We start from the raw sequence: 21,532 nt of genomic DNA, 5'->3' as shown, positions 1-21,532 counted from the left end.
CAAATATAAGAAAATGGGTGCAGAACGACAGTTTGGTTTTTTTTTGTTTGCTTGTTTTAATTACTGAATCAGAATTAGTGCCACAGTTACAGCAAAGTTCTGCTTTCTTGTAGGGGAGACCGGGGATAGTTGTAACATTTTTGACATTTCTGTCTGTAAATTGGAGCTCTTTTAAGGTAGTGGATTCAAAATGTAATGCAAAGTATTTACATGTCTCTGCTATTAAATAGTGCAGCTATTTTCTCTGCAGCACAATTACCCATTGCATGGTATGGCCTCAAACACAAAGAGTGAAATGTTACAATTAACCCCATAGTCTGGGTTAGTTGTAACATATCCTGGGGTGAAATGTAACACAATGAAATAAGGGTACTAACAAAACATTAACATGTAATCTTTGTTTATTCAACACATGAATGCACTTACATCCATTTATGTAGCTATGTGTGTGTGTGACAGAATGCAGAAATCTAGCTTTTGAACATATTCCAACCCCCCAAAAAAAGACAAATTATGGAATTTTCTGCAACTGAATATTTCATTAATTTTGGTTGGTCTTCCTTGAGTTTGGCCTCATTGGCTCAGTGGGCATTATAACCTACAACTCTTGCACCAATTTTGAACATAACAATGAAGCTGAAAAAATGTAGTTGTTCACCAGCATCGCAATTCCATTACTTTTTATCATGGCTTACCTTGGTGTGGTTTTCAAAGTGCTTCAGAAAGATGAGGAAATCTGTTTCTTGCACCCATCCTGATTTATTTCCACTACCAGTACTTCCTACTGGTCCATCTCTCACACAGTGGTCTGCATAATGTATGTGTGGGAACACAAGCAGTGGGGGAATTGTGTTGCCAATGGCATTAACTGCATATACAAATGCGACCAGTGAACCTCTCTCTGCTGATGTCGCTCCCCCAACTTGTTTAATATAAGTTAAAGTAATAGCGTGGTAAGTTGTAACATCTGCATTATTGTTACAACTAACCCAGACTGTTGCTGTTACAACTGACCCAGACTCCTATAGCCATGAACTAGCTAACATTACAGCCAACGGCTAAAACATTAGCACTAAAGACCTACACAGAATATATCCCCATAGACATACAAATAACATAATTTAGGTTTGATGAGTTTAACTGCAAAGCAGATAATGCTATTAGAAATTGAAATAAAGTAGAAAAACTTACTTTTTGGCATACAAATTACTTTTTGGCATACAAATTACTTTTTTTCGTGTTAAATTGTCTGTGTTTGACGAAATGTGCTGATTTTTCACATGTGATAGCAGAACTGAATTGGGCATGCACAGGATGAGTCACATCATTTGAAACTTAGCCCTGATTGGAGAAATTGGAAGTGTTACAACTGACCCACGTTACAACTATCCCCGGTCTCCCCTACAGTTAATTATGTTTTGCGTGTGTTTGTGTGGTTTTTGGTGGAGGGTGGTATTCGTGGTTGCAAGAACATTTCCTCTCAGTTTTAAAGATTTAAAGAGTGTTTACTGGTGTGTAAACTCAGGTATGATGAAACACTGTGTTTATTAGTGTACTCCTGCAATATCTGTTCACTTTGTTTTTTAAATGGAACCCATGTTTTATTTGTCCAAATGATTGAACCTGATCCAATATAAGTTACACCTAACGTCAGATTGTTATAAATATTCTAGAATGCTTGGGCTTAGTAGTTAAATAAACGAATAACTCATATCTAGAGATGCAATTTCCTGGTTTAATTTGTTTACCGCCCTCTAGGGGCTACAAAAGGGAACTGTGCGTGTTAGTTTTTATTAGGTAGGTTAATAGTTAAGCTGTTATTAATGGGCGTCATCAAAATATTCATGTTGAAATTTATTATGAAGCAAGAAAAAGATAGTTACCAAAAAACTAAAAGACAGTTGCTGCACTGCTTATGCAAAAAGCTGCAAAACACATATTGGCCCCTTAAAAAAAAAAAAAAAAAAAAAAAAGCCGGTTCACACTTCTGCCTTTTTATGTGAAAATACAAGTGGATGAAAAGTGGGCGGGAGAAGAGGAAATCGTGTGAGGCAGGTTGTTTGTGCATGGGGACAATAATTCTGCAGAGAGGATCAGTCCTATATTATTTTCCCCTCTAAAGGCTGCACAAGAGTGCATAAATTCAATGCCTGTCAGTAAATTTGCACAGTAAAAGAGCAGCGTTTAACGAGTGAACGGGGACATTCATCACCGAGCATACGTGTGTATTCAGATTTACAAACGAGTCTTAAATAATTTAAAAGAGATATTTTGTGCATGCAGTGCGAGCTGACCTGCTTCAAAAAAATCTTTTGTCCAATCAGCCCACACCACAGATTACAATGCACGAGCTTCCAAAGCCCACAGCTGAGAATTTAATGTTACAGCTCATACAGATTTCTACTTCACGCTCAGCTGAGAGACATATTGTCTTACATTATTCATGCTGAAGTTGCATGAAATTCAATCCCTTTCAAAAGATAGAATCTAACCTGGGAGCTCTGCACGAACAGGAAATAAAGTGAAGACAGGAGGCAGGGAAATTGGCTTTAATGGGAGGATGAGTGAGATGAATAAGAAATAGGATCTATAGCACACACAGGAGGAGAGTCATCCCCAAGTACATTTTAGGGAATTAACTCCAAGTCGTTCTGTTATACAAGTCAAACATCGCCCTATCTGCACATGTGCAACTGCAAACAACCTGCCTTATACAGTAAACTACACCGTATGATGCTATTCCTTATCTATAGTGGCGTGCGCTTCAGTGTGGAGGGCGCACAAGCCTCAAAACATCAGGATATAATTTCAAATGTAAGCAGCAAAGCCCTCACATGACAGAAAAGGAGATCAGTATGCTCACTGTAGCTCTAAATCCCCACTGTTTGAATCCCACTCAGTCCCCTGCGGCTGCTTAGCAACCCCTCTCCAGCACAATATACTCCGAATTAACAGGGTAAAGCGTGACCGCTGCCTCCTCACAACCACGAGTCAAGGGTGCTCTCCCATCACCAACGCCTTCTCTCAGCACTGCAGCAATAAAAGCCGCGGCTTTATTACATCGTGGATCCAAAACCAAAACAACATGAAAAGCAAACACGAGACACGAAACAGTGTGAAACGTGGTTGGGGGCTCCGTGTGATGTGGACAGCAAGATTTATGGGATATTTCACACACAGCGCAAACAGGCAAGTACGTTTCAACTTGGTATCACAGATTCGGGTGATTGTGAACCCTTGAATGGCCCTCTCTCCCCATTTAAATAATTTCTCCTACACACATCTTATATTATGCACAATATATACAACAGGAGCTTGTGACCTACATAGAAATGCACATGCAGATGATGACATGCGCTGTCAATCCTTCACCTCTGCTTTGCACCTCACATTATCCAAACTCGATTTTCCACCCCAAGAAAACTTGGCTTCAGCGCAGTGTACTCTGATGACTCTACGGCAAATTCACTGAGCAGGCCTTAAGCACTATCACACGTCCCCAAAACCTCAGCCCCCCTCTGCTGCTATATAATCCAGAATAAAATGACTCAGTAATGAGGGTTCCAACTCTATAAACCACAGGGAGAGCGCACTAAACGGAGACTTCGTTATGATATACATGTTCAATTACCATTATAACACGTGCAGAAAAAAGTAAAAGTGTTCATTAATGCATTTCTTAATATTTTTTTTAATTAGTTCCTTTGGTAAAGAGATCAGTTTCACCGTGATGTCTGACCCTGGTGCTCAAAGGTTCAGTCAGAGTGCCGCTCAGATTCTAATTATTGCTCACTCAGCTCGAGTTTTCAAGCGTAACACCGGACAGGGGTGTAGTTAAGAGTGTAGATCACGCGCAGCTGTCACACACGACGAGCTTTCAAGTGACACAGCGACACCTTACCCCACCTCATCCATCTCACTGTCACGGCGAGTGAGGTGAGCCGTGTGGAGGTAATGGAGGATCCAAACGCAGGCAGTCGTGAAGGTGTGAAGGTGGTTTGAGCATGAAAGTAAATACAAACGGCAAAGGGAGCTATGACTAACTAGACTGGGAACAAACTAACTACAGAACACGAACCTGAACATGAGCAGAAACACTTGGCGGTTGACAGCAGGGAAACACACAGATGACGCAGGGTGGAATACACAGACGGACCAGCAACTACAATGACGGCAGACATGACTTAAATACACAGAGAATCACAGGGGAATTACACACAGGTGGTGGACACAGCTGGGAATAATCAACAAGACGAGACAAAGGTAAAACTGAACACACTCACATGAGACGCAGACCATCACAATAAAACAGGAACAAGCAACCATCACACTAAGACACAAACTCGACATAGAGAGACAGACAGAAAATGGCACATGGAGCTAGACAAATACTAAGCAGACACAACTGAAGAACAAATCCTAAACACCACAGAAACATGAAACTCAAATAATAAACATCATCATAATCAACACTACAAGAGAACAAGAAAACAATCCCTGATGCAAACTAAAACCAAAACATAATAAAACTCAAACTACTGGGTCCGACGGACCCAGAACCGTGACACTCACGGGATAAGCACGTCAGCTAAAAGTGTTAAATGTAAAAGGGGATTAATCTGTGATCTTAAAATTGCGTCACACCTCATCGCCAGCTGCACGTCGCCCGTGGCCGTATCAGAATTTCATGAAAAATTGCACAGATCCCCCCCCCCCCCCCTCTCTCTCTCTCTCTCTCCAATCATCCCGCTTTGCGTCCATCAGCTGAAAATGTCATTTTCCTTTAAGATGATGTAAGACATTACTACACGGGACGATTTCTTCCCATTCTCTCTCTCTCTTGCACAGCTTGGAGCAACGTTATCTTGAGCCTGCCGTCGGTCCAAACATTTCCGCACTCAGCAGTTTGGAGAGATGGATGCGCGCAGGAATCCCATCCTCCTCATCTGTGCGAGAAACCTCCTCGCGCATTTCAGTATCTCAGGAGCCGGGAGCGTGGCAGCAGAGCGATGAGGTGCAAGCACATTTGTTTTTTTTAATTCTTTATTTGAGTTTATCTGGCTGAACTGAGGGACAAACGCAAACCAGTGACGCTCTCCACTGAAACTTGAGCGGAGATGTATTCACTTTTTTGTGCTGTGAAATTTCTGAGTGAAGTGAGTATATTACATTTATCTGGAATCAAACTAGCAAATCAACGGGGTGGATGCGTGTAATTCGACGCCGGTTAGGATAATCGATTCCATTCAAAAGAAAAAAGAAAAGGATGCATCGTGGTGGGTAGGCACGTTTACGCACGGGGTTAAAGGATGTACTGTAGACACACCTTGGGATTGTTCTGTCATGAGATACTGGATGCGAGTGCTGCAGCTTGCATCGAGACTGTGTGTTAGCTCTGAGCGCATCGGCACCGTATGCAGCTACACCCTACACCCTGAACTTCTGGGACGTTTGCGCTCCGTGATCGAGACTCGGATTTCTTACAGGATCGGACAAAATGGCACTGAGCGAAAACTGCAAAACGCAACCCACAAAGGAGCAAGGCTCGGTGCAAAACCCTCCATCGGATGTGATTGAGCTAAACGTGGGTGGGCAGGTGTATTACACTCGTTATGGTACACTGGCAAGTTTTCCAAATTCTCTACTTGGGAAGCTGTTCTCTAACAAGAAGGGGTCCTCGAATGACTTGTCCCGGGACCTCAGAGGACGCTATTTTATAGACAGAGATGGGTTTCTGTTTCGGTATATCCTGGATTACCTTAGAGACAAGCAAGTCGTCCTCCCTGATCACTTTCCTGAAAGAGGAAGGTTGAAAAGGGAGGCGGAATACTTTCAGCTGCCAGATTTAGTCAAACTTTTGTCATCCGAGGACTCAAAACTATTCGCAGACGACTTGTACTACAGCGATTTGGATGATGCGTCGCAGGGCAGCGACCAGAGGTATTATCCCTCTTACTCCTTTGACAGGAGGTACGGCTACATCACGGTCGCCCTCAAAGGCGTTTGCGCAGCGGGAGGCAGAGAAAATCAAAGTGATGCCAAGGCCAGAAAGTTACCGAGAATCTTCATTAGTAGCAGAATTGGCTTGGCGAAAGAAGTGTTTGGAGACGCCCTGAATGAGAACAGGGACACGGACAGACCTCCGGACCGATACACCTGCAGATTTTACCTCAAGTTCAGACACCTGGAGAGGGCGTTTGACATGCTGTCAGAGAGCGGCTTTCATATTGTGGCCTGCAATTCGTCCCTGACCACGTCCCCGATCGCTCATTACCCGGATGACAGGGTCTGGTCCAATTACGCACAGTACATCTTCTACCGTGAGTGAAGATTTATTCCCACTCTGTTCTCTTAGAAGTGCTAACAAGCTGAGCTGGAGGCTTTCTGACCTTCAGGAGTAATCATAAGGCAACCATCACCAAAGTAAAACACAAACAACCCCAAATACGAATTAAAAATAAAGAAAACAAACGATTAAACAGGAACTAATGCCCTCCCCTCTCGCCCCCTCTAATAAATCCACATCCACATGTAATGCCTATCAGGAAGGGTTTTTTTCACATGAAAAGACCATCCTGCTAGTTTGCCACACGACAGTCAGTGTGATTTGAAGATTTACAAGGGTTGCTCACACCGCCAGGAGGCACGGTCGGATTGCAGCATTATCCTTTTAAATATTTGCATCCCTTACAGTGACTGACTTAAAACATGTGTTCTGGGTCCGAGATAAGAGGCAAACCTGCCTACGGCCCTCGGAGGAGTTGAGTCACAATGCTGCTACACTTAAAGTACACATGCGTCATGCGTCAACATGTCTTATTGCTCACATTTTTGCCAGCCGCTGGGCGATGAATAATATAGCACCAGCGGGCGGGGGGGAAATCACATGGATGCTGCTACTGCCGCTTGTCTTGAATCAGCTTGTCTTTTCTTTTCTTTTTTTATTTGGAGACAAAGTTTGTTCATCAGCAAATAACCTAATTAGCTGCAAATATGGCTTGTCCCGTTGCGGAGGGAGGAGTTGGAGCATATGGCCAATTAAAAAGCACTTTGTTCATTATTCTGAACGGCTCCCCTTAGAAGAGCTGAATTAAATCCAGTTGGTGGGTCAGAGTTGGAGGTGCAAGGTGGACTGAGGAAGACATGACATATGGTTTGGTAATGATTTACCAATAGCTTTGTTAATACGAGGTAATTATCACAGAGGGCTCTGCCTTGACCTGAGAAAACATCCAACCAGGCAGCTAGCAGGGTTTTCCTGAGTCATTCAACATTCTGGAGCACAACAACATATGGTGTAGGTGTTCACCCCATTCCCCATTAAGAAACACTGTTCTGGGTCATGGGACAGCAGGAGGTGGAGAGAAGGTGGGAAGAGACAGAGGAGAAAATAAGAGCGAAGAGCAAAAACGGGAAAAGAGAGGCACAATGTAAGAAGCCAAGCTGAAGTGAAGGGAAGAAAGGGGAGGCTGGCAGATGGAGGAGAGAGCTGCCGAGCGGGAGGGATGAGGGAGTAAAAGTTGCATGAGACCTGGCCATGGGGAGAAAGAACTGAGGCAGAAAGAAGAGAGAGGCAGTGGGAGCAAAAATAGATTAAAGTAAGGATCAGACAGGGAAGTTCATTGAGGCCGTGGGAGCGGGGAAGGGGGGAAAAAAACGAAAAAAACGGGGTGGTAAAACATGGAAGCACAGGGAGAGACAGGCTGGGTTTTCATTAGAAGACAGTGGATGAGGGGATAGCACAGAGATAGATAGATAGATAGATAGATAGATAGATAGATAGATAGATAGATAGATAGATAGATAGATAGATAGATAGATAGATAGATAGATAGATAGATAGATAGATAGATAGATAGATAGATAGATAGATGATAGGGTGATGTATAGGCACATCAAAGGTAGACAGGCGGGACAGGCCTTTCTTCACAGCAGCACAGCGGCCTGCATCCACTCTCAAAACTAATACTGTAACCTGATTCTAAATGTGGGACGCTGGCTGGCCTAGGGCAGGTAGTCCTAAGCTAAGAATGCATGTAGACAAGTGCACCTTCGGGGATGGCAGAAAACAGATGTGCTTTGTTGTTGTTTGTTGTTTTCAGCTGAACATTTTACTGCTCTCTTTTTATATACCCTCTCCTCCTTCTAACAGAGACTCACATAGTGGGGAAAATGGTCAGAGGGAGGATGGGTTTGTTGAGTCTCTAAGAAGAGCAATCCAGCGCGGTAAGAAAAAAAAGAAAATGGAAGAAAAAAAAAACGGAGGACTTCCTTCCAGCCTGTCAGTTTCTTAGCATCATCCGTGTTGCTCTTCTTGTTAAATGCGTCAGTTGTTTTCTGGCTCCACTGTCTGGCAGCATTAGTGTGGACTCCACATATTCATAATCTTTTCTGTTAACAGTCAGGGGACTTTTTCCTCTCATCATGTTAAGACACTCTTATCTCAGTTATTGTCATCCTCACCTGCGCTGTAGAATATGCTGCCAGCTTCTCCTCAAACTAAAACAAATGATATTTTCATCTAAAAGGGCAATCTCCTCAGGAGGCTGCAGCCATGATGAATGATTCACATTTAGCCAAGCATGACTTGGACACCTTTTGAATAAACAACTGAAACTGCTAATGAACACACAGAGCGAACAGGACTGGGATCAGTACTTTGCTTTTAGAGGCTCATCCGGTCAACCGGGATCTTGCTTTGCAAGTTAGTCGTAATAGCAAGACAGTAAGGTGATTGAAGTCATACATAAAAAGTCATCATGAGATGAAAAATATCAATTATTTAAAATCCCAAGTCAAAACTGTACAATTTAAAAGCTAAAAATGATTAAATCATAAGTAAAATATTTGATAAAAGTCAAAATTATAGCTTACTTAATCAAAATGAGAAGAGAAAAAACAGAAAAAATGGGAAAGATCATAAATTTTTGAGTGAGGAATTTAAATGTGGACGTCGTCATATTCTGACATTTTCAATTACACCCTGTGCAGAGAAATTTGACTCAGTACATCAAAATATTAACCTACTTTGAGCATTTTAATTATATCATTACACACTTTTCACCCCCCTCCCTTTGACTTGCAGAAATGGCCTTATATAAGCGATTCTGTCAAGTGACATCCCAGGCAGAGACGTAGGTTGTTTAGCATGATAGACATGTTTGCTGTTTTCCACTGGTAGTGACAACATTATCGTTGTAGTGATTAAAAACTCTAACCTCCCAGCTGGCAATTGGGACCGGTCCCCTCACTGCTAATTATCTCCGGGGAAAGAGGGGAGTGCTGCTGCTAATTAAAAAGCAATCTGTGATCCCAAAATATTTCCTCAACTGCCGTCATCCACCGAGGAAGAAAAAAAACAAACTCCCTATTTAAAGAGACACTCTAGGCACCATTACACCATAGGAGAACTTTCAGGCAATTCATAAATGAAAACTAGCTGTCATCTTGGACTAAATATCATCCTAGCCTGCTCATCGGCGAAACCAGAGACATGCTCATCTTTCCCACTTTGAAAGAGCGGTGCAGAGAGCCTTGTCAAAATGGGAGATTTGTACAGTAAAGATGGAGGATGATTGTACTTCCTCTAGTCTGTTAATATAACTGTGCAGTCTTCATTTAAGCTGTGAAAGAGATGATGTTTGCCCATAATGGCTCCTGAACAATGGCCACAAATCGGCAGGGAGAGACAGTGAAAGTAATCAATTGCTTGGGCGTAATGGAGGCAGAGATTGGACCGTCCCTGAGCTCCCACGGAGCCTGGTTGGAGTCTGGATGGATTGGCAGTGCCTACAAGAGATGGATGGTGTTCCCATGAATAACTCGTACACGTCTTAAAGAGCACCTGGGCGGAAAAATGGTTGGAAGCAAGGCGAGGTTTGTGTGCATGTGCCATTTTTTTCCATCTCCCAAAAGGTAACCGAACTTTGTGCGTGACATCAGCTCACGCAGGCAATCTGCTCCACCCTGGGAGTAAAGTATGAGTTTATTAAACATCTCAAAGGGAAAATCGAGTCTTTGAAATCAATCGCTCTTTGAAAGATTATGTTGTGGCCTGTTTTGCGGCCCTGCCGCATGGTTTCTAAATGTTTGACCTTCTACAAGCTTTTACGATTTCTACCCAGTTTTAACCTAATTTTCCTACAACACAAAGAGCTAGAACCCAACATGAAAGCTGGAATTGTTCATGTTTAAGACTGTCTGTGCATACTGATTGTCCTCTGGTTTAAGTATACTGTAACACAAGTGTGTGACAAACTAATAAAGATTGTCATTGATGATGGATTTTAATCAGTCTTAAGCAAGTTGTACACTGAAATGAAAAGACTGGTCAAGCTTCAGATTTTAAACTTTGTTGCTACTTACCATGTTTTACTTCAGACAAACTGAAAAAAAAAATTTGAGTACATATTTAGGTCTTCACATCACTTTTTTACCGAACATATATGCAAATAATCACATTTTTAATAACTGCCGGGAGGTTTCGTGGTGATATCTACATGTATTAGTTAGAAAAATTGCCATAAAGTGTGTGAAATTCTACAGTGCATAACTTTAAATGCTGTTTACTTGGAAAAAAGTTCATTCTCATACTCTGAGCCAGAAAGAAACCGTTCCAGTTTTATTCCCATCTTTATTCCGAAGGTCATTACCCATGGGCTGTATTCATACATCATTCATAGCCTGATTTATAGAACATTTTGTTCCAAAAAAGATGGTGAAAATCTATTTTTTTTTCTAGCTGTTTAGAATTTCTTTTCTGTTTTATTGAGTAATAAAACCCCAAATCCCCTCTGTATAGACCCTACAGTCTATATCAGCAAACTGAAACACAACTTTTTTAGCTGACTTCATCCAATAAAATATATTGTTGTTCTGAAACATTTTGTGCACACTGCCTGGGATTCAGACATAATCGTTAATCAGCTAAGCAGGTTTTATGATTGTATCTAACCCTTTTCTCATATTTCTCTGAAGACTCTCCCCCCTTAATGGAATTGTGCAGGCAGCACTTACACAGAAGTTATTATTTTGGTCTCTGCTTCTGCTATTTCTGCTCTTTGAATCTGCTGGAGAGCAGGTATAACAGCTCCTGTCTGACATTTAACACCTTTACGATCCCTCCAGAGATACTTAATGGCTGCTCGGGTGTGAAAGTCTTCACATTATGGACAGGACTGAGTGTTTTCTGAAGAAAAGGGGATCCCCTGTGTTGGTATGCAGAAGGAGACCGTTGTATATTAGTCACTGGCATGTTATAGGTTTTTTGAAGGTGTGTGGCATTCTGCAGTCACCAACCAGTTCATTGGGTTGAACTTTTGCCTTTAGAACATTTTTCGTGCCATAGACAGATCTGGTGACTGTGGAAGTCATTTGAGTACAGTGAACCCTTTGTCAAGTTCAAGGAAGCAGTTTGAGATTATTTGAGTTCTGTGACATGAAAATCCTGCTGCAAGCAGCCATCATGGATGAGTACACTGTAGTCATAAAGTGATGGACATGGTCAGCAACAATACTTTCGGCTGTCTTTTTTTAAAGACATTTTAAAGACTTTATTTAATCTTGTTACAGCAGCACAAGGGTCAGGAAGAAAAAGTGAATTAGAAACATATTATAAAAAAATAAGATGAAATAGGTATAATAGTGTACAAAAATACGTACAAATATGCACAAATTGTTACTATATCGAGTAAGACCCTGTATACTCAATGCTCATGTGGAACTAAGGGACCGAAAGAGTACCAAAAAGTCCCATTGTTCCATTTTGACGAGCCCGTTTGAACTGTAGCCTCAGCTTCCTGTTCTTAGCTGATGACACTTGCACTTGCTGTGGTCTTCTGCTGCTATAACCAATCTGCTGCCATGCCATGTAGACGGTGTCTACATGTCTAAATACACCTAGCTGCTGACATGTGATTGACTAATTTGATATTGGAGGTAACAAACAGTTGAATGGGTGTACCTAATAAAGTGGCCAGTGAATGTAGTTGATAAAGTATGCACAGTCTCGTACTCAAACTCATTGTTCAGTGTACTTTCTTAGATTTCCCTCTTTGACTAAAACCAACCTGACAGGGAGAGGGACCACAAACCCCTACCCCCCAAGTTCTCCTGAGGCATCATTTAAGGGATGAATAGAGCACTGCAAACTACTCGGGACACGTCCTCCCTTCATCTCGCTTCATTAGTGCTTGTGCAGAAGAGGGGTGTGGCTCTGGGTCAGAGGACAGGCCTACAGGGAGAGGCTGATATAGACATTTCAATCTGCCTGCTATGCTTGTTCATCTCCCTGTCAGGGAGACACTCAGCGGACAGCCACCCTCTGACTCGGGAGGGGAGAGCACCCGCTTGTCATTAACAATCAGCCAGTCATGCTGTCACTGTCCTCATGGAAGGGAGATAATTTCAGCCAGAGCAATGAAAAACAACAAGCCATGCTTTGTGTCCTTGAATTAGGTCACGTAGTCCTTTTTTGGGACGGGTTACCCCAACTTCCCAGCTCTTTCTCATCACTGCTGCCAATAATGGTTGTTTCAGTACATTAGGGTGGCTGCATGGAGGTAATTAATATTGACAAATTCAAATGTATGCAAATATTACAGACTTTATTATACACGGCAGGAGGTTTGACACAAACTGCTTAAGTGATACTTCTGCGGCAAATAAGACTATCTTGGTGAAATGGATTACCCTCTCCGTGTAAGGACAATCGCTGCCTTTGCAAGACAATTCTTTATTTTTCTGCTCCAAGGACATGCTGACCTAAATTGTGAGCTAACAAGCATGTAAACTACTTCCTGAGGCAGGAAGATATATATATATATATATATATATGTATATAGATAGATAGATAGATAGATAGATAGATAGATAGATAGATAGATAGATAGATAGATAGATAGATAGATAGATAGATAGATAGATAGATAGATAGATAGATAGATAGATAGATAGATAGATAGATAGATAGATAGATAGATATATATATTTGTGTAACTGGATATAGAGGTTGAAAAATATAAGATGAGAAAGTTGTATGAGCTTACTCTCTGAATAGCTGCATGACGCATGAATATACACATTCATCCTCCAACACCAAGTTAATAAACGGGCCAATTTTCTACATTTTTTCTTTTTTCTTTTTTTTGTTTTGCTTCACGCCCAAAGTCTTGGCCTGAAAATATTATTTCATAAGAGAAAACACAGCAACTGGAGCTTCATACTCTCAGGTCTCACAGGCTTCTCTTGTGTTTGCACAAATAACAGACAGTAATGAAAGTGAACAGAAGCAGACGTGTTTATTTCAGAATTTTTAAAGTATCTTTGTGCCTGACTCCAACAGCTTTGATGTGAAATGCTCTTTGTGTGTGTGTGTTCCAAACTTTCATCCGTGTAGATTGAGGGCACAGTTCACACCATATTCACATTTAAAAAGCAGATCTGGGTCACTCACATCTGAACGGGACATAAATTGCATTCTGGCCTTGTGGATTTGTACTATAACAATGTTCTTGTTGCCTTTTTTTTTTAAAAATTATTTTGCCTCTCAACTTTCACCACACGATTGTGCAGAGTCTCTTTCAGATTGCATGACTGGAGCACAGCGCTGCTCTGCCTTTAAAGCTGCCATCATCAGACACCCCTGATGACTCAGTTTAGGAGCACAGTTAAAACCAATCTCTCCTCCTCCCCCCAGTGTCTGGCAAGAATTCCTCTGACATTTTGCATTTGAGTTTGTCAGATCGCTGTGCCTTCAGTCATGTCCTACTTTTCTGCCATTTAAAACCTTTAAACACCTATAAGCGAATGCACAGTTCGCCAGAACCGTGTAAACCTGGCCTCTGCAGGCACGGGGACAAGCGTTCCCGCTCTCCTCAGAGGTGGAGAGGATACCCGGTGTGACAGGCCTGCTCGCGCCCCGTGCTCTGTGCAGAGCTCGACTCCCTCTCTCTGTGTTATTTATGAGAAGTGCAGGCACAGCCCAAGTCTGAGGACCAGCCCTAGTCAGTTAATGTGGTTGGAATATGAGCTTTTAGACGGGGTGTATAGATCTGAGAAAAAAAGACAAAAAACACATTACAATCAATGGCTTCCCTGAAAAGATACCAGAGTGTATCACACCCACCTAGTTGTTTAAATGCATCTGTGTTTCCTGAAAGTCTCTTAGTTGTTTACTGACTAGGCTCTGACGGCAGAAATAAGAACCTCACAACTTCTCCCCAAACGCTCAGATTTGTCTTTGTGTTACTGGCTGCGTGGCAAGAGCCCATTTCCGTATCCATGCTCCAGCAACATGAATTGTTATGGAAAACAAAAATAAAAAGGCAAAAACAGGTGCTTCTCAACCTCATCGGCGGCTTTGATACAATCCATTCCCCTGCATGGGCTCAGAAATTTCATGCTGGTATTATTGGGTGTTGGCTAGTTTCCTAAACGGGTTTCCCCCTCTGGACTACAGCATCCATCCATTTCGAAACAATGCTCAGCCTCCTCCTCTTCATCCTCCTTGCTAAAGAGCCTGCATCCATTTGCCTGGTGCTGTTTGTCTGCCGGATTCAGTGGGATTCATTATGTGGAAAGGGGAGGGGTAGGATTGGCATGCTGATTGGCCTCTTTACTCATGGATTAGCCATTAAAAAGCTGTTAGTGACTCTCTCACTATCAGCGCAATGCAATCATCGTGCTACAGATAAGGTCATTATTACTGTCTGCGCAGAGAGGTTAAAATCCCCCTTGAACTATGCTCAGTTTAAATTGGCGCGTGCACTGGAGGGAGTAATGGACAAATTATTGCTCCCTCTGAGATATCACTGCTATGTGGTCTGTATGATAACACTGGGGGGAGAGCCATTAATATGTTTCTGTGTCCGCGAGTTTATTCCTCATATGCTGGTGTTTACGCATTTCAACCTAAATGAGACATACTGTGGCTATTTTTGGAAATGAAAGACAGCTACAGTGTTTGCTGCCTTTACTTGAACACTTCACAAGCCAGCGGGCAGTACTGTACAGTCCATAATTAGCCGTGTAGGAGGATGTGAGATGAGACAAGAAGAAGGTACGGGCAGAAAAACAAAAGACTACAAAAAAATCTTTAGTTTGTACCTGTTTGCTGCTCGCTGCAGAGCGTGAGTCACTGTTCCCAAAATTCATGATAAGAGATTGCAGCACATCAGAGGTCTACATACATCCACCCATCCTGCAACATGCACTGACCTGACTCTAACACCAGCTGAGATAAATTGTGCTTTGTTTGCCTACATTTTCCTGGCCCGGTGGCTCCCCCAGAGGTGTAAAACATAATCCCAGACTTATTTGACTGAGTGATCCGAAAACACAAAAATCATGCGCCACCTCCTTGGCAGCCAGGGTTACAGCTCCAATAAGAAGCTGCAACAGCAGAGCAGATTGCTTTGGCTCCGAGACAAGCTTCGCCTTGGGAAAAGGTCTTTAAGGGAGTCGCACTGAGCTGCACTGAGCTCCGAGGTTCTCCTTATCAGGGGATGCAATATGCACAGCCCACCAGCTCTTTGAAATTCAGCAATTAAATGTCAAAGCCAATACCTCGCATGTTCTTACAGCTGTGGCCTTTTTTGAATAATTGAAAGATACTCGTGTGGACACCGAAACTGCTGTGCAGGCATTTGTCAGCATTTGCTTGTTCACTCCAACTGTTTCGGTCGATTACTGTGGGGATTTGTCTCCGTAAAGACTGTTTGCGGTGGTTTTCTGCAAACTGCATGTGGTCGGACCCCACTGACAAACCTTTTTGCATTGTCTTGTAGGCGGACCTTCTCGGTGGTCGTCCTCTCACTGTGACTGCTGCTGCAAGAGCCACAAAAGCGAGCGCGAGGGAGAGAGCGGCACATCCTACAACGACCTCTCCACGTCCTGCTCCGAGACCCAGTCAGAGGCCAGTTCCCCTCAAGGAACCGTGATCTGCGGGCCCGTGAGCCGGCACTCCAACATTCAGACGCTGGACCGGCCGGTGCCTAAAGGGCCGGTTCACATGCTGCAGCAGGCGGAGATGCGCCGCAAGACTGACATGCTCCGTGTGAGAACCTTTGGAGTGCGGGAGCGAGAGGCTGCGAAAAGGAAAGCGAACAAGGAGAAGATGACTCCCGAGCAGGAGCTGGAGAAATGTATCCAAGACTTCCAGCGCATTAGGATTCCCGATCACTTTCCGGAAAGGAAGTACATGTGGCAATCAGAGCTTCTGAGGAAGTACCATCTCTAAATATATGAGTGGAGGAGAGGCAAGAGAGAGTGAGAGATGGTGCCGTAGTATCATTTAACCATCAGTGGAGAGCATTAAACTGCATAGGCAATACACTGCACCCTCTAAGACACATACTGTACTAGAAAAAAAACAAAACAAAACTGTGGCCACTTTCCTGCCAGGATGACTAGCCAAGCACACACAGTATGAGGCAGTGTGAGTCATTTATTTGTGAGGTATGCACAGTGTTGTGTACGATATGCACATGTGTAAATCAGGTTTCTCCTGCTGGGGCTGACATCACACACACACACCCTGTTCTCGCTTCGCGGAGCTGAGAGGCAGGAAACACTACCACTGACAACAAAGCAACCTCAGGGGCAACATCATTTCAGTTCATCAACTCACCACATACTGTATGTGCAATAGCCCACAATAGCTATTTTCTAAATGGATGTACCCAGATGGTGCTGTGAGTTAGCAACGGATTATCACTATACGTCACCGACGCAACATATACTTATAGTACGCTTTGAAAGCAGCACTGCATGTCATTTCACTCTTATCATAATTATGCAATATCAAGCAAAGTTTAAATTCACCGTTTCGTGTGACAGGTAAAAGTGGCGTGTCAGGACCGAGGCCGACTTCACCGAAGAAAGCACTGCCTAGATCTGTTTTGCCATTGTGAAACTTTTTGTCCATTGACGTCATTATGTGTTGGATAGCTGATGTTGTGTAGGTAGAGTGTATAATGCCAATGGATACTGATCTAATCCTTGATTGTATGTGTGCATAAAAAAAGTAAATAAATGAGTAAGAATTCTGTTCCTTCATAATGAGCCTTCTTCAAAACTTTTACAACTTTTAACAAATGATGACCTACTTCAGTACTTACACTTGCTATTTTGTTTCTAAGAGTGCTTTAAGAGATTGATATAGCTTCTGGGTCTGAGAAGCCAACGCAGCAGTACCTTTAACCTGCATTCCTTCTAATGGCCAGCAGCTCATTTTGTAACTCATGGTGGTTATTATAGTCAGAAAGAAGGATTATCCAGGGTGTGTGTGTGTGTACTTAGTTTTACAGTTAAACCTGCCCCTCCCTCATCATGTCCTGTCTCAAAGCACCAAGACTCTGATGGCAAAAACGAGACGCTATTTCTATCTTATATATTGTCTGTGGTTTACTTTAATAAATATAGCTACTGAAAGTGCCCGAGTATCTACGTAGTGCAACCTGGTAACTTGTGAGGTCAACAAAGAGGCTATTGTGCACAGATATGAATAGAGATGTACCTTCAAAGTTTGGTTAATTTTTCATGCCCACCTTGAAACTAGTGATCCTGCTTTCAGGTTTTGAAGTTGCATGATCATCCGGTACTGTGTGAAAGCCTCGAGCCACTTCGCATTTCTTTATATTTTACTTCGAATGAGCATTGGGTGCTTTGTGGCCTTAAAAATTTTGAGGAAATTGGACATGTAGAAGACAAACAAAAAGAAGAAGTGGCAGGCCTAAAAAAATAAACACATTCATGTTCTTAAGAAATGGAAAAAAAATCCAAAAGAACAGACCAAACAGTCAAAACAACACAACTGACTAAACTGTTCATCTGCTCAAGTTCCTCAAACATTATACTGCTAATATATCTGGTTAGCTAGCTCAGCCCTCACCTTCAAAGTCTGGTTAATTTTTCATGCCCACCTTGAAACTGGTGATCCTGCTTTCAGGTTTTGAAGTTGCATGATCATCCAGGCTACCATCTTTGCTACTATCAGCTTGTTGCTAAAACATAACAATTTGTTACCATTTCTGTGAATCAGTGAAAAATGCCAACAATAACCTAGTTTGTCAATAATCTAGTCAATAACCAAATGTTATACTAAAAAACAAGAGGCAGTTTTCTCTATTAACACCACATCTGGGTATTTAGTTGACATTTGTTGTGTGTTGCTCCAAGCAGCTTGCTGAGCTTAGACTGTTTCAGTTTTTTCATGTAAGCCATGGTGTTGACATCAACAATTCATGGGGCCCATACCCTCTGTTGTAGGGCTAATTGCTGTTTTTGCAAAATAGCTTTTTATTGTTTTGATTAGAGTCCTTGTTGTGCTGGAGACCATAAATTTGATCACATCTGTGACTATTTTCACTAATTGAACTCCAGATTTGCAGGTTGTAACTTGCTTCACCGTAAATTTCTTCTTCCCAACTCCTCTGCAAAGAAAAACCTTCAGTCAGATGTGGATATTTTTAAGTTTCATTAGTCCAGAGTACCTACCTATTTTTTAGAATCCCAATTTTGAGCTGATGGGCAACCCTGAACACTGCTTTGAAAGTCAGCTTAACCTGTGTCATGTCTGCTGTGCTCAGTCCTTGGCTGACCACTGTGTTTCTAGTACTCAGTCATAGGCCTTTGTGCTCGTGAAGACCTGAAAGAGTTAGACAGCACGTCTGGAAAGAATTATATAAAACCTCTGCCTGTAACAGACTTTGCTGAGGCAGAATGATCACATCGTCGTTTTGACTACTCTTACTACGGTGTGAAATTTTTATCTTTTCGGCAACATCACTGTTTCAGTATAGCTTTCATTTCCCTTACAAAGCTGTTTGTGTTTTACTTATTAATCCTATTCCTGTTTATTAGCATTAGTATCCAGTGGTAATGGACACATTGTGATCTGTACTGTGACCAGGTGGAAGAGTGCCTGGAGAGGTGGAGGTATTCTCTGGAGAGAAGAGGAATGAAAGTAGAAGCGAGACAGAACATGCAAAGAGTATAGGTAGTGAAGATGGATGGAGTTAAAATACCCGGGGTCAACCATTCAAAGTGATGAATAGTGCATAAGAGAGGTGAAGAAGACATCGCAGACAAGGTGGAGTGGGTGGAGATAAGTGTCAGGGGTGATTTGTGATGGAAGAATAGAAGCAAAAGTGGAAGAGAAAGTTTAAAATATGGTAGTGAGACCTGCTATGATGTATGGATGGGAGCCAGTGGCACTGACAAAAAGTAAGGAGGCAGAGCTCAAGGGGGCAGAGTTGAAGATGTTAAGACTTTCATTCAGACTGATGAAGACGAACAGGATTATAAATGAGGCACAGCTCAGGTTGAGTGTTTTGGAGACAAAGTTAGAGAGGCAAGGCTGAGATGGTCCGGACATGTGCAGAATGGGAATGGTAGACATACTGAACAAAACATGCTGAATATGGAGCTGTCACACTGGAGGAAAAGACAAAAACCACAGGGAAGACTCATGGATCAGGACAGGGTGAGATGGATGATAATCTGCTGTGGCAACCCCTAAAGGGAGCAGAAGAAAGAAGGATAAGACTAGTATTTGATGCGTATAAACAGTACACTTGTTTCCTTTTGTACAAATTTCTGCAAACTGATTTGAAAACATTTTTCTTTAATGTAATCTCTGTTCTTCTTATCCAGGTATATTTATTAAGCAGCCATACCAGGGTTGTTACAATAAACAGTACTGTTTGTTATTCATAGGTCGACTACACAGATCATCGAAGGCGGATGCTGACATAGTTTTAGATACAGACATTTAGCACAGTATCATGTCCGCAGTTGTTTTCACTTACAAAGTCTGCTTCTGACACCAACATCTGAAAATGAAGTATGTAAATACGCCTTCCATGTCCTGTTTTCCTCCACACAGAGATGCCTTATAAATTTTCCACATACAGAAGCTCGTCTACGCTGGAAACAAAACCATGCTCCCTTGAGATGCACTGCATCACCTGCTCATCCCACACAAACTGGCTTCATTTAAGAAGTGAAATAGATCCCTGCTTGTTGACATTTTAATGTCTGCCTCATCCTCTCGAGAGGATCTTAAAGAAAGGCGAAGAAAACCATAGCATAGAGAGCACTATTTTTAGCAAACAGATTTCTGCAGTGTTCCTTACTGCATCCGTAAGGAGCGAGGCTTAGGGAGCGTATCACTGCAACCCAAAAACAGCCCCTGCGATGATAGATGAAGACCTGCTTCTCTCTTGAGGCAGCCAGTGTCCTCCAACACAAGTTCCAAGGAAAAAAGCTTTGTTATAGGGCTTGGTGATTTTTGCTCTGTCTGCAGAAATGCATTTGATAATAACCAGATTATAAGTGAGGAAGGGGAATACCTCTCAAGAGCTTCCATCAGTGTCAGCTAAGGCATAAATGCAAACTGGAACCTATAATCCTGGGGCAAAAAACCATCAGCTTACACCCATATGTTAGAGAAAAATTCAGGCCTGTAAGCCTCTATTAAAGTCCTTTTAACTGCTCTGTAACTAAGAAGTGATGTGGGTAAGGATGTAAATGGGCTTTCTGAAACTCACTAAAAAAATATGCATTAGATCCGTAATAACTCAGTGACGGTGACATAATGAATTTGTCATGGATATCATGGTCCTTCCGCCTCTCCTGCACTCTGCACCTGCACTGATATCTCTTCCTCTCAGCCGTCATTCAACAGCACCGCAGCATGAAATCTCTTTGAAATTCAATGTCCCTTTCCCCGACTTTGAGAACCACATCCGCTTTGGATGACATTTCGCCTCGCACAATCTGAATCCTAATACCTCAATGGAAGAAAAAAAAAGAAAAAAGAAAATCAATCATTCTGTTTTTGCATATCAAATATGCACAACATCACAGTGTAGCATGGCCGAGCCTGGCCCTGCACAGGTGACCTTGCTGACATATCCCACAGAACCACCTGAACACGGCCGGCATCGCTCTGCTTTCCTTACAGATCAATACCCTCAGATCCTGGCCCGGGCCTTTCTAGTCTTTATAGACAGTCGATAACCAACATCCTCCTCAAGGATGAAAGCTAACATTAAATCTTCACTCAAAAAGCATCCCTGCCACCGCTAACTACCCTCAATTATCTGCCAGGGCTGCCTGCAGGCCTTGCATTACGCACAGCAGCTTTCTTCAGCACAAGGCAGGTCTGACAGCGTGATTACAGCCCTTGTATTAGAAAATTACAGCACAGCCTGTGAGGATTCAGGAGTGGGAGAATTACCCTGATTATCAGATATTAGGCGACCAGAGAAAGGATGTTATTCACAAAAGAAATAATGGACGTATGATGTAAAACCAGGCAAACGGGATTACATATATTTTTTTCACACAAGGACTGTGAGGATTAGGCTCTGCATTGTATGAGATTTAGATGAGGCTATGTTGTTCTTCCTTATGTTATAAATCCAACCTGATAACTGGTGTCATTGTTGCAACAAGAACGATTTAGGCAGCTATACAATAAACAAGCCTATGCTCTCTTTTTTTTTGACAAGCTTGGCATAAAAAGATG

General features: G+C 42.3%; 1 protein-coding gene across 1 annotated transcript; it reads left to right on the top strand.

Moving 5' to 3' along the window:
* Positions 1 to 4,851: 4,851 nt before the first annotated feature.
* On the top strand, positions 4,852 to 17,058 carry kctd16a (potassium channel tetramerization domain containing 16a). The gene is made up of 2 exons (XM_085292137.1): positions 4,852 to 6,320; positions 15,786 to 17,058. The coding sequence occupies exons 1-2, from the start codon at positions 5,498 to 5,500 to the stop codon at positions 16,235 to 16,237; spliced, it is 1,275 nt and encodes a 424-aa protein (XP_085148263.1). The 5' UTR covers positions 4,852 to 5,497; the 3' UTR covers positions 16,238 to 17,058.
* The last annotated feature ends 4,474 nt before the right edge of the window (positions 17,059 to 21,532 follow it).

This window comes from Mchenga conophoros, linkage group LG2 (genome assembly GCF_057382185.1).
Source record: "Mchenga conophoros isolate Kocher_MC1m ecotype Shallow Benthic linkage group LG2, M_conophoros_male_GT1.1, whole genome shotgun sequence".
NCBI lineage: Eukaryota > Metazoa > Chordata > Actinopteri > Cichliformes > Cichlidae > Mchenga > Mchenga conophoros.
Note: the sequence above shows the minus strand (reverse complement) of the source record. Positions and strands in the feature narration are given on the sequence as shown.

What these genes read in the sequence shown, in the direction of transcription:
- kctd16a (XM_085292137.1), top strand. Translation starts at nt 5,498, where the DNA reads ATGGCACTGAGCGAAAACTGCAAAACGCAACCCACAAAGGAGCAAGGC. An exon ending in CGCACAGTACATCTTCTACC is followed by an intron (nt 6,321 to 15,785) that starts GTGAGTGAAGAT and finishes ATTGTCTTGTAG; the next exon opens with GCGGACCTTCTCGGTGGTCG.